General features: G+C 41.7%; 1 protein-coding gene across 6 annotated transcripts in view; it reads left to right on the top strand.

Moving 5' to 3' along the window:
• Positions 1-14,387, top strand: part of LOC129818327 (microtubule-associated serine/threonine-protein kinase 3-like) — a 170,842-nt gene that overhangs the window by 90,050 nt on the left and 66,405 nt on the right. For 3 of the 6 annotated variants that reach the window (XM_055874102.1, XM_055874101.1, XM_055874105.1), the window contains 2 exons: positions 756-787; positions 10,858-10,938. In XM_055874102.1, coding sequence (XP_055730077.1) covers positions 756-787; positions 10,858-10,938 — 113 coding nt within the window. Of the gene's footprint in view, positions 1-755; positions 788-8,626; positions 9,263-10,857; positions 10,939-14,387 lie in introns of those variants that run through there. The other 3 variants (XM_055874103.1, XM_055874107.1, XM_055874106.1) reach the window with 2 other exon arrangements.

Raw genomic sequence — 14,387 nt, 5'->3', positions numbered from 1 at the left:
TACGCAAATGCTTATTATACAGTTTTCACATTCATTGACGGGTACAATAAATACAAAGCTGGCATGGATCAAAGTGCTTAATCCGCTCAAGGTGGCCAATCAATTAAAGTATTGTCGTTGATCTTTTCCCCCGTTGTAGGGACTGCTACGGTACAGTACAAACCCCGGCTGGAGCTTACTGTAGCTTATGTCATTGTTTTCCTGAGACAAAGCTTTGTCTATGCTTGTAATGGTCAAGCAATTAGCCATTTTTCCTCTTCTGAGGCACAGTAATTCTGTGATTTGCATATGGCCTCTGACGAGAGTGTGAATTGGTTCATTATTAACTTTGTGAACCAGTGCTTTTTTCTCGAGGGACGCAGAAACTGGGTCAGCGTCTGGAGCCAAGAAAGTGAATTTATGCTTTGGGAGTGGATGAATGGACACTCAGACAGGGTGGTATGTCTGCGTGCGTGCGCAGGTCATCGCTTTTATTTATTTTTTATTTAAATGATAATGACAAATAATGCACATTCCATTTAAGTGGCAGAGGTAGCTAATAAAATAAATGATCCATTGTCGCTGGAAAGGCTAGTCACACTGTCTGAATGTCAATCTATGACCTATATGTAGGTCTGTCAATACAAAGCATCCATTTAACATCTTAAAGTGTTTTCAGGTTTGATGTCATGCTGTTTAACAAAGATTCTGTGTCACTGTGTCAACATTTGATATATTTTGTCCTCATCTTTTTTCCCTTTTTTTTTCATTTACAGAAGGAGCTGAGTCTTCCAAGGAGAGGAAGTTTGTAAGTTTGAACTGGTTCTTATATTAAACGTACAGTATTTTTGTGCAGCTCTTGCAACCTGCATACAGTATGTGTGTTATCCATGGAGCCAAAGAAGGGAATCCTGTTCTTTCAAAAATAACTGACGGGTCATGAAGTGCATGTTGCTATCTTTTGAGTCCATAGTAAAATGTTTCCTTCTCATGCACCTATTTTCTGATACTCTGAAGAAAAAATATATCTAGATGTTTAATTTAAACAAGTAAATTAATTAGAATAAAGTTTTTTAAATTTAAATAGCTGACTAAGACAACCTCATCGGGCCCTCGAACTAAAGTCCAATTGTAGGTACAATATTTGTAACATAACCAACCAGTGCAAAATTGGTTTCAGTACTGTGATATGTACCCTGCCGTCTATTGGCCTTTGAACTGATCCTAATAAGATGCATGCATCTCACTGACCCCTAGACCATTACATTGTTGAAAAATCTTAATTGGAAAAAATTACTGAAGTTATCTCTACTATAGGGTTGATCAATAGTATAGTACACAGTTTATAGACATTAGGGTTTATACATGTTATATACACTATGGCAGGTATTATTATTCCCAAACCCCCAGTGGTACGTGCAATTTAGTTGGGGTTATGCCAAATAAAAAGTGTATGTATTTATAAAAAATAAATAAAAATTATCTTAGTTTTATATTTAAATTCTTAAACCACATTAAACTAGAGTTTCTGAGCGCAGAAAGGGCTCAGAATAGGGTTGCCCTTTGCAACCATGTACCTATGTGAGAGTGGATTCTCGGCACCCACTAGCATGAAAATTTGCCTGTATTAAGTTATTTTAGACTGAGACTCTCTCCAATACAACCCAACATTGCAGAGTTATGTGCAGCCTTTCAAGCACACCCTTCTCATTAACCTGTGGGGAGTTCTTCACAATTTTTGATGAACAAATAAGGTTCAAAATGTAAGATGGTTACATAAAGAGCAAAATTATTGATTATTATTTGTGCCCTGTTCCTATAAGAGCTCTGTCACTTCCCACAAGCCGGGTTGTGACAACTCACACTCATTCTTATTTTTAATAAATGTATTGAATAGTGTGTGTGTGTTTGGCACGCTTACAATGATGGCAAAACACATTTGAGAGTGTGCTGACTCTGGTGCTAGAGGGGGTACGCAGCTGGAGGTTGAATGTTTGAAGGGGTATGGGACTATAAAACGTTTGGGAACCGCTGCACTATAGAATAGGGTCTATAGAGACGCTAGAGGGGGTAGAGAGACGCTAGAGGGGGTAGAGAGACGCTAGAGGGGGTAGAGAGACGCTAGAGGGGGTAGAGAGACGCTAGAGGGGGTAGAGAGACGCTAGAGGGGGTAGAGAGACGCTAGAGGGGGTAGAGAGACGCTAGAGGGGGTAGAGAGACGCTAGAGGGGGTAGAGAGACGCTAGAGGGGGTAGAGAGACGCTAGAGGGGATAGAGAGACGCTAGAGGGGTTGTGGTGTCTGTTGGAGGTGATGCATGTGCCTTAGATGGCACATGTTTAATTAATTACTGAAAATATTGTGACCTTTTGGTAGAGTGGCAGGTCGCCAGCCTTAACCACACGATATATGGAGTAGGATGAATCTGCCCCTTAGTGTTTCCTCCCCCTAATGGTTACGGTAAGGAGTCAAGCAGGATAAGCTGATGTTAGATCTGTGCCTGAGGGCAACTTTTACCTGGAGATTGTCCCTGAAAGGGATCCAGATTGGATTAAGTCAGGTGCGCTATGTCTGCCTGCCTCAGGCTAGGGCAAAGAAACAGCAGGAGTACTATAGGATTACATGTGAATGATGTCGACTGTATTTGCAACAGGACCTGATCTGGTTACGAATGCCGTTAAAGCCTCAATATAAAGTGGGATTTGAAAACACAAAAGGCGTCATCCAACTATTTGTTTCATTTATGAATATCACAGTCCAACAGGTTTAGTCCTTCTCAGCTAAAGGCCTCCTGTGTATTTCATGCCTATTCTGATGGGCTTGTGTGGCAGGCTTCAGTGTGACATGCATTATGATTGGGGAATGATTTGACTGCAGAGGAGTAACAAGGAGATGATCCACCAATATGTGTCAGGGGACCACTTTCGAAAGCGCACGCAGTGTCTTTGGACCCAAGGGGCCTCTATTGCCTCTGGTGTCCATTGTGATTGGCTTTGCTCTAGCCTGACGCAGGCAGAATCATTCCCCCATCATAATGCATATTGGCCTTTTTTCCCCCCTTAATGTTGTATTGAAGAATGTAAGTGTTGTCCCATTTATGGAACATATGGCATTTGTTGGGTGATAAAATGTACATTACTGAACAAGATGGTCTACCTTTAATCGATGCTTGAGTTGAACCCTTGACTAAAATGTCTTATCTATTCCTGTCTGACTTTGAGAAATACTTGAAAATGTTAAGAGTTGATGCTCTCAAACAAAGCTAGGATTCAGTCTCAAGCTTCTACAATGGAAAGTGAGGAAGGGCATTTCAACACTTCCTTGTTGTGGTGGTTTAGATTCATAGGTTTGATTCCTAAAAGAGACGTCAATGTATCACTTAGACAAAAGTCTGACATGCAGTGCATTCTGAAAGTATTCAGACCCCTTCCCTTTTTCCACATTTTCTTACGTTACAGCCTTATTCTAAAAAGGATTAAATAAATAAAAATTCCTCATCAATCTACACGCAATACCCTATAATGACAAAGTGAAAAACAGGTTTTTAGAAATGTTTGCAAATTTACTCAAATAAAAAACAGATACCTTATTTACGTAAGTATTCAGACCCTTTGCTATGAGACTTGAAATTGAGCTCAGGTGCATCCTGTTTTCATTGATCATCCTTGATGTTTCTTCAACTTGATTGGAGTCCAGCTGTGGTAAATTCAATTGATTTGACTAGATTTGGAAAGGTGTACACACCTGTCTATATATGGTCCCACAGTTGACAGTGCATGTCAGAGCATAAACCAAGCCATGAAGTCGGGCTCCGAGACAGGATTGTGACGAGGCACAGATCTGGGGAAGGGTACCAAAAAAACTCTGTCGCATTGAAAGTCCGCAGGAACACAGTGGCCTCCATCATTCTGAAATGGAAGAAGTTTGGAACCACCAAGACTCTTCCTAGAGCTGGCCCCCCGGCCAAACTGAGCAATCAGGGGAGAAGGGCCTTAGTCAGGGAGGTGGCCAGGAACCCAATGGTCACTCATCAGAGCTCCGGAGTTCCTCTGTGGAGATGGTTGTCCATCTGGAATGTTCTCCCATCTCTGCAGCACTCCACCAATTTGACCTTTATGTTAGTGGCCAGACAGAAGGCACTTTTCAGTTAAAGAGTTTGCAAAGATGCACCTAACGGACTCTGACCATGAGAAACAAGATTCTCTGGTCTGATGAAACCAAGATTGAACGCTTCGGCCTAAATGCGAAGAGGATACCTGGCATCATCCCTACGGTGAAGGATGGTGGTGGCAGCATCATTCTGTGGGGGTGTTTTTCAGCGGCAGGGACTGGGAGTCAAGTCAGGATCGATGGAAAGATGATAGGAGAAAAATACTGAGATTCTTGATGAAAACCTGCTGCAGAGCTCTCAGGACCTAAGACTGGGGTGAAGGGTCACCTTCCAAGAGGATCGGCAGAGAAGAATGGGAGAAATTCCCCAAGTACAGGTGTTCCATGCTTGTACCCAAGAAGACTCAAGGCTGTAGTTGCTGCCAAAGGTGCTTTAACAAAGTATTGAGTAAAGGGTCTGAATACTTATGTAAATGTGATATTTCCGGGGTTTTCTTACATATAAATTTGCAAACATTTCTTAACCTGTTTTTGCGCTGTCATTATGGGGCATTGTGTATAGATTGAGGGGGGAAAACGATGTATTCAATTTTAGAATAAGGCTGTAACGTAACAAAATGTGGAAAAAGTCAAGTGGTCTGAATACTTTCCGAATGCACTGTATGTGCTCGTAGCTCCAGTTTGTGTTAAGCCCACAGAGTAGTGCGCTTACAGCCATTGACCCGGTTTACTTCTGTGTCTAGAGTTTCGGAAAACACTTCAACAGTGTCATTTGACAACTGGCTACTTCACAAACTCCTGGGTGCTTGAGTCAACTACTGCCCCGCTATCCTCTCTCCCATTCTTTGTATTCGTAGGCAGCCACTTCCTGTATTTGTTCCATACAGCAAATATAGGCCAGCTACACCTATTTGTTAAAGGTACAATAGAGAGAAAGTAGGGTAGAGAAACAAAGAAAATCTGAGGGGGAAGATAAATTTCACTTTACTCTTTTGGAGTTGGTTAAACATGAGAGAGTGTATTTCAATAGTGCTTTAATGATGCATATGTCCAGCATTTAACAAATAGTATTTCGATAAATCTCGTTGTTCTGGGTGTTGTTGATTTATGACATGTCCAATATGACAAACCTATCATGTGTATGGTTGTCTGTCTCCAGTCTTCGGTTGTGTTGACAGCGTGTCTGTGGGGGCCAGAACACAGCCGAGAATGAACACCCAACAAAAGCAAAGTTCATCAACTCAGCAGGACAATCAGATGGCTGTTTGACAATAACAATGACTCATGTTCATTGGAAGTTTGACTTAAAAAAAAACAAGGATTTTTAACAATGTGCTTGGATATGTGTTAGTATTTATTATGGATCCCCATTAGCTACTCTTCCTGGGGCCCAGCAGCATAAGACAGTTACATGCAGTTTAAAATACTACGTGACATTACATTTCATAACACATTCAGTGTGTTCCCTCAGGCTACCACTCCACCACCACATATTTAAAATACAACATGTCCACGTGTATCTTGTGTATGTGAGTCATAGATTTATGGCACCAATTTCATTGTAAAGAGGTAGCCTTGGACATGGAAAAAATGTGATACTTACTGTAAGAGAGCCAAAGAGAAGAGGTGAAAAAGAGGAGCACAGACATTCCAATTAACTAAAGTAGAAGAAAGTAAAAACTATATTCCGGGATGGAATATTGCTGTCATTTCATTTAAATATATTTGTAGACAAGTTCATGTATTTTGTCCTTTTTACGTTTGCCCCTTTCTGTTTTTCTGCATCTATATCAATTAGAGGTCGACCAATTATGATTTTTAACGCAGATACCGATTATTGGAGGATCAAAAAAAGCCGATACCGATTAATCTGCCTATTTATTTATTTGTAATAATGACAATTACAACAATACTGAATGAACACTTTTATTTTAACTTAATATAATACATCAATAAAATCAATTTAGCCTCAAATAAACAATGAAACCTGTTCAATTTGGTTTAAATAATGCAAAAACAAAGTGTTGGAGAAGAAAGTAAAAGTGCAATATGTGCCATGTAAGAAAGCTAACGTTTAAGTTCCTTGCTCAGAACATGAGAACATATGAAAGCTGGTGGTTTCTTTTAAAATGAGTCTTCAATATTCCCAGGTAAGACGTTTTAGGTTGTAGTTATTATAGGAATTATAGGACTATTTCTCTCTATACCATTTGTATTTCATATACCTTTGATTATTGGATGTTCTTATAGGCACTTTAGTATTGCCAGTGTAACAGTATAGCTTCCTTTCCTCGCCCCTACCTGGGCTCGAACCAGGGACACATCGACAACAGCCACCCTCGAAGCATCGTTGCCCATCGCTCCACAAAAGCCGTGGCCCTTGCAAAGCAAGGGTAACAACTACAAGGTCTCAGAGCGAGTGACGTCACCGATTGAAACACTATTAGCGCGCACCCCGCTAACTAGCTAGATATTTCACATCGGTTACACCAGCCTAGTCTCGGGAGTTGATAGGCTTGAAGTTAAAAACAGCTCAATGCTTGGATCACAGCGAAGAGCTGCTGGCAAATGTACGAAAGTGCTGTTTGAATGAATGCTTACGAGCCTGCTGCTGTCTACCACCGCTCAGACATCAAATCATAGACCTAATTATAACATAACACACAGAAATACGAGCCTTAGATCATTAATATGGTCAAATCCGGAAACAAAACGTTTATTCTTTCAGTGAAATACGGAACCGTTCCGTATTTTACCTAACGGGTGGCATCCCTAAGTCTAAATATTGCTGTTACATTGCACAACCTTCAATGTTATGTCATAATTACGTAAAATTCTGGCAAATTAATTGCGGTCTTTGTTAGGAAGAAATGGTCTTCACACAGTTCACAACGAACCAGGCGGCTGAAACTGCTGCATATACCCTGACTCTTCTTGCACGGAACGCAAGAGAAGTGACACAATTTCCCTAGTTAAAAGAAATTCATGTTAGCAGGCAATATTAACCAAATTTGCAAGTTCAAAAAGATATACTTGTGTATTGATTTTAAAGAAAGGCATTGATGTTTATGGTTAGGTACACATTGGTGCAACGACAGTTCTTTTTTCGCGAATGCGCACTGCATCGATTATATGCAACGCAGGACACGGTAGATAAACTAGTAATATCATCAACCATGTGTAGTTAACTAGTGATTATGTTAAGATTGATTGTTTTTATAAGATATGTTTAATGCTAGCTAGCAACTTACCTTGGCTTCTTGCTACACTCCCGTAACAGGTAGTCAGCCTGCCACGCAGTCTCCTCGTGGAGTGCAATGTAATCAGCCACAATCGTTGTCCAAAAATACAGATTGTTATGAAAACTTGAAATCGGCCCTAATTAATCGGCCATTCTGATTAATCGGTCGACCTCTAATATCAATGGTGTATGTTTGCTCATATGTTGTTCATTGTCTTTATTGTGAACCCATTAATGTCCTCCATTTATTCAACTGTCACCTACTTTCAAAAGAGCCACGATCTAAACTCTGAATGAACCAGATTGTTCATTTGAGTAAGTGTTGCAGGCTGCAGTTGTGGAGTCGCTATGTTAGGTTGCTACGCTACAAAATGAATGAGTGGATCTTGGAGCGGCTTTTGGTTTGAGTTCTGCCTGCCCTAGTTCTGATGTACTAGAGGTACATACCTTGTCACGTCCCAGTTACTGCCTGCTCTCCCCACCTGCCTGCTCTACTGCTGCAGCCGATGCAATGCTCTGTCATCTGCAAAAGTGCTTTTTACCTAAAACCTTGCTCCCGGTAAGAAACAATTGCTAGGTTTTCTGAAGAGCGGCAACATTAGTGCATTATCTGTCTGTCTGCTTCGCTCTGCACTCTGTGATAGGCTGTTTGGAAGGAGTCCTGGAAACAGTTGACTGCACTGTTGGCCGGCACTTTTTCTCTCTTCAATCTATATCGAATGTGCTTCCAGAGAAACATTTGAGACTACAGAATACTTTACTGCGTAGCCTATATACAGTACATTAGTGTATTTCACAGCTATTTAAAGACCCAATTCCCTGTATGCTTTGATGTGACTGAAAGTCTCTTCTTGGCTGTTTTCTAATTGATCCTACAGTATATTATCATCATGATAGACTATCAATAATGTAGTTATTGACGCGGCATATGTTACGTAGAGTACACATGATTATTTAGCAATACATATTGTACAAGAGTAAAAGGCGGATGATGCACGTCAGGGTGTGTTTTATCGGGTGAATAAGCACTTGCCCCAGGGGTGTACTAAAGCACTGCAGGGGTGGTGGGGGGCAGGAGGAGGGTATTGGGGGAACTTCCCACTATATTATTGGCCTTCTGAGGCATGCTCTTGCCCTCCCCCAAAATGACTGCTCATGTCTTCTCATATATTACTTTCTTCTGGATGTTGGAAATCCACAGTTAGGAATGACAAATGTAGGGTGCACATTTTCTAGAATGACATCGTTTTGAATGGAGGAGATATGGAAATGAATGCAGCCCTGCAGTGACATTGTGTGCTGTGAGGACACCCTGCGATGTCAGGACCAGTCATGATGATGTGATGGAAAGGATAGACTGCATAGAGGATGAGAAGGATGGACAGCAATACTGTATAGGTTGGCATGAAGAAGGATAGACAGAATATAGGATGAATACATTCTGAGCTATGATGTTGCTATAGTGAATCACCAGTCAGTGGAAGAAAGGGGTGGAGGAGACGCGAATGAGTGAGCGCGAGCATTTACAAAGTAGAGGGGAGGGTGAGTGTGAAGGGAGGGGAAAAGGGGGTATTGTGCTGCCTCTGTGCTCCCCCACCCTCCCTGCCACCTCAGGCTGACGATCTCCTCTGACATCCACAAGGTGGAACGTGGTGGAAGGACACGAAACAAGCTGCAGTGTTGTTGCCGTTTCCCCTCTTCTTTCCCCTCCTCCCCCTCATTTTGTTGTTGGAGGAGAGGGTTAGGCTAGCCCCCTTCCTCTATGGTGGTGACTGGCTCTGGCTCTTTGTCAGTTCAGTGCAGGGTAGAGGATAAGCGGGGTGGCTCTGTGGCTGAGTGGTGTGAATATATCATGTGCACAATAGAGCGGGCGAGCACAGTTCAGCCATGAAAGCCCAGCGGGAGAGGCTGAGGATTCCAGGACTGACATTGGAGTGAGTATTTTCCCTCTTTCTTTTCTGCTCCACACTGCAGCAGACGGCTTCATTGGTCCCTGCTGCTGCACCTTTTGTTGTTGTTTTTTCTCTGTAGCTACAACAAGCGGTGAGCATTATGCAGCATTGCCACATACAGCTTCAGTACTGTAGCAGCGTACGCAGCAGGATGTGTGATGTCAAATCCTCTGCATTTATTTAGCGACAGGGACTGTGTGTTTGTGCGTGTCGAGCAGAGGACTGCCGCACAACCTCTGTTTGGTTGTGACGACACACTGACACACACAAACACACTCAGACGTACGCACATATACCGAAACACACCACTAATCATTGTGACAGTGTGACTATTAAATGGCATGCATTTGTGAGGCATGATTGTTAAGTTGATTGGCAGTAGAGTAGTCTTATACCCAAGGCCTTGTTGGCTAATGGCTCCTGCCTACTACCAGTCACAGTAATCTGCTCGGCCAGAGACTCAAACAACACAGGCTTTGTTATGGCCCTGTTGTTTTCCTATTGCACATCACACAGATTAGTTCTTAGTGTAATGACCCGTGAAGGCAGTGGCTATCTGGTCACCAAGGCACATGTTTGTTTGCGTCCTCCGAGGCTTAAGCTAGCGCAAGTGCAGGTATTGCTCTGTAGGCACATACGTTGCCTACTCATTTCATTTAGATCCAGTTCAGTGTCATTACTGACAGGAAAGTCAATATGGTTTGATTTTGAATTCATCAGCTCTATAGAACAATACCAGTGTTTAATCATGGACTACTGATACTGTTGAGATACTATTATTTGCTAATCATTATAGATTTTGTCTACTAACTGCCATGAGAGCAGGTAAAAGTCTGACAGATTTTTTTATTTGGATAACTCAGTTAACATTGGTTTGGAGGGCTAAAAGATATATATCACATGTAAAGTGAAGACCTTTAAGAAGTGAGCTTTCTTTCGTTGCCAGTGAAGTTACTGTAAAGGGGTAGAAAAAAATCACATTTTATTTGTCACATGCGCCGAATACAACAGGTTTAGACCTTACCGTGAAATGCTTACTTACAAGCCCTTAACCAACAGTGCCGTTCAAGAAATAGAGTTAGTTTATTTAGTAAATATTTTATTAAATCTAATCAATCCAAAAGTAACACAAGAAGGCCTACGTTACATGATTGCCTTCTCATAGCATTTATTAATTCCTCCGATTTCAAGCAGGAGTTGGTTTCATTGTGTACCTGTTTCAGGTTTCACTCTCCACCTCTGTGTGGATAGTTTGGACCCTTTCTATTATAATCGCTTAAACCAATCAAACCTCAAGGACCAAACAGTTTTTAATCCTCTAAGAAGTTAAACCTGTGTTGTGTGAGTAGACAAGTACCTTGGTAACCTATTTCCAGAACACCATTTTGTGTCATTTCAAAGGGGACCATTTGTTATGCTGTGGTAAATGTATACAAGCTAGCTAGGAGAACAGGGTATGTGTTTGCATACATCAGCCCAAATCCCCTCAGGCCATCTAAGTGAGAGTAACCATTGTCCTGTGCAAATTTCGTGTGCTAAAGGAATCACTATTTACAAAACTTACATTTAACTTCCAGCCTCACGCCCCGAAGCTTGAGCCCGACACCCACAAGTCCTTGCAGCCCGCTCAGCCCGCTGCACGCGTTTCATTTTTGGAGGTAAGCGTTACAAGCTCTTTTTCGACCATCAAGACCATTTTGTTTTTGGGGGTTGAGGAACAAATCATGCTGGATTGTGAATGATTGAGTCGAAATTGCATGCAATCATCTCTTTATTCTGACAGAAGTCTGTTTTTGGATTTCTCTCTGAAATATGCTGCCTTTGGAGCAGCTTTGATGGAAGAGGAGGACACAGTGCTTATATGTGACCCACCACCTGGATTTGGTCCTATGTAGCAACATTTTAAATAGTGTTTTTTTAAATACATTAAATGAAAGTAGAGGCTCCGAGCTAGGAAATGGTATATCATACACTGCAGTTGAGGAACAATGGGAAAGTAATTGTGCTTTGAAAGTTAATAGACTTGTAACCCCACATTTGAGATAATGGCCCGGAGAGAGCTCTTCTTTGTCTACTCCCATTCAGCATCGTTCACATCCTTTTAAGCCCCACCCATCTCTAAGGATTCAGTGTAGGAAACAACCAAAGATTTCAAGAATAAAAGTGGTGAAATTAGTAAATAAAAGTAGTAGTAAATATACACTTCATCTAGCCCTTGGCCTATATCCTAATCTGACTGATGCAGGTCATGTGGTTCTTCACATTTTACCGTCTCATGTAAACACACACTACATCAAATAAAATCCAAGTGTATTTCTCACATGCACAGGATACAGAAGTTGTAAACGGTAACAGTTACATTGAAATGGTTACTTGCATAGTGGATGGAGTCTTTTGTTTAGACGTAGCTAGCTACAGTCACCCAACTCAGAATTCCAACTTGGGGACTCTGACTCTTTCTATAGCTTCAACTTTCCGACCTGAAGATAACTGACGTCATTATTTGACCTTGTTTTTTTCAGAGTTACCAGTTGTTTTGAACGAGTGTGTGGGGATATGTGCTTTTTCAGAAAGGCATTGCATGTTCGAGCCATGGACAATTGGACATTGCCCAAACGTTATAATAAGATTAGCTTACCATCGCATGATATGGCCTGTTAATGACTTTGCCACAGGCAGCAGGCAGCCTAGCAGTTAAGAGCGTTTGGCCATTATCCGAAAGGTCGCTGGTTCAAATCCTTGAACCAACTAGGTGAAAAATCTGCAAGGCAGTTAACCATAATTGTTCCTGTAAGTCGCTCTATGATAAGAGCGTCTGCTAAAAGGCTAAAATGTAAATGAAAGGTAAACAAAGTGACTTCCTACAGTCACTGACACTTTTCATTCAATGTACATTGCTTAAGCAAGCTAAACTTTTCACAGAAGCTGCATGGACAACAACAATGTCCAATGTAAAGAAACAACGGGAATGTCTGACTGTTTTGCTTCTTGTGATATTATTTTTTTATAAAACATTTTATAGACTCCACTCCATGGTGAATGAAGTTTCTGATGAACTCCACCCACGGAGTGGAGCAGAGACTTTGTGGAATTTAGCTCCGACTACATCTTTTCACCTAAGGTCAATACTTCTAAAATGTAAATTCTGAAATGCTTACCTTGTACCTAAGTTTGTCCTCGGTAGTTGCGTGCCTTTGTTTTTAGAAATCCATACTACAACAAGAAGGCATCTCAGCGCAGATGCGCATGTGCCAATTGAATCTCAACAAGGAAATTGTATTTGATTATTGATTATCTGGAGTGGAGTTTAGTCAGCTATTGATTAGGCTACTGTGTGCCTCCTGGCAAAATTGATACCGTAACCAATTGCATTACTACTAAGACCAGCTTCAGAGTGCTGGCTTTATCAAGTCAAAATTCCCAAAGAGTGTGCGTTTGACACTAGAGCTGGCTTAACGCTAGGTGAAAATAGAGCCCCATGTATATCACTAGTTGGCTGTACCTGGGCCAAAACTTGTATTTCTCAGCCTATACTGTAGCTTGGCCTCAATCTTCTTTTTAAATGAATAGCCAACATGTTTTTGTGATACAACATGTATTGGGATTCTATATGTATCGGCACCCAGGTATCGTGATATAATCATATCGTAAGGTCCCTGGCAATTCCCAGCCCTCGTCAATAGCAGAATTTAGTCTTGTAGAAACTACCTGGTCTGTGAGCCTGTGCTTCATACTACTGTGGCCGATGCATGTCAGCACTTCAAAGGGTCTCTGTATCATCTGGGGAAGTGACGGAGGGAGACATGGCTGTCTCCCTGAGTGTTCCCCTTAACTTTTCTCTCTCCCGAAGTCCTTATTTTCTCACCTCTTCGCTTTTCACACTAATAATGTCGGAGATAGGTCATTCTGTCCCCTTCAAATCAAACTTTATTTGCCACATGCGCCGAATACAACAAGTGTAGACTTTACCGTGAAATGCTTTCTTACAAGCCCTTAACCAACAGTGCAGTTCAAGAAGAGGAAAATATTACCAAGTTGGCTAAAATAAAAAGTAACACAATAAGAATAACAATATCGAGGCTATATACAGGGGGCACCGGTACCGAGTCAGTGTGCATGGGTACAGGCTAGTTGAGGTAATCTGTACATGTAGGTGGGGGCGAAGTGACTATGCGTAGGTAACAAACAAACAGAGAGTAGCAGCAGTGTACGGGGGAGGGGGTCAATGTAAATTGTCCAGTGGCGATTTTTATGAATTGTTCAGCAGTCTAATGGCTTGGGGGTAGAAGCTGTTGAGCAGCCTTTTGGTCCTAGACTTGGCGCTCTGGTATCGCTTGTCGTGCGGTAGCAGAGAAAACAGTCTAACTCTTCACTGTCTCTTGATGTGTCGCCTGGCGAGCTGCCCTGAATCAGCCTTTTGTTCCTGGGGTAGGTTCCTTTGGTTTTGCATATTCAACTGGGTCATTGAGCTCGATTCCTCCTTTTGATGTATTATACTTTCTTGTTCACCATTTTTTGCTAGGTAGTTAACGTTAGCTATCGCTAGTTGTCTGTACCTGTGCCACAACTTCAGTATTTATCCTCCTGTAGCTTGGCCACAATTTTCTTTTTAAATGGTAAGCCAGCATGTTTTCACCACTGAGGAAAATTTGTTTTTATTATGGCTCTCTCTTGTCCCTCTGCAGCAGACATCTCGTGAGCAGTATGTTTGGAACATCGAATCACAATAACATTGCAGTATCGAATCGTGGTAAATATAGACTCGCAATGCATATCGTATCAGCACCAAAGTATCGTGATAATATCGTATTGTGATGTCTCTGGCCAAACCCAGCCCTAGTCAATAGTTTCTATATAAGTATATTCTGGTCAGTGAGCCTGTGCTGCTTGCTACTCTGGCTGATTCATGTCAAGACTTCAAAGGGAGTCTGTATCACCTGGAGAAGTGACAGAGGAGGAGGGGGACTTGGCTGTCTCCCAGATTGTTCCCCTTCAATTTTAGCTCTTTTCACTCTTTCCCTCAGTCCTTATTTTCTCTCCTCTCGGCACACTAATGCTCTCAGAGATAGCAGGTCACATGGTCCTCTTCACTGTATCTTGTTGTCGC

Source organism: Salvelinus fontinalis, chromosome 21 (assembly GCF_029448725.1).
Source record: "Salvelinus fontinalis isolate EN_2023a chromosome 21, ASM2944872v1, whole genome shotgun sequence".
In the NCBI taxonomy this organism is placed as follows: domain Eukaryota; kingdom Metazoa; phylum Chordata; class Actinopteri; order Salmoniformes; family Salmonidae; genus Salvelinus; species Salvelinus fontinalis.
This window is presented reverse-complemented; position numbering and strand designations above follow the sequence as displayed.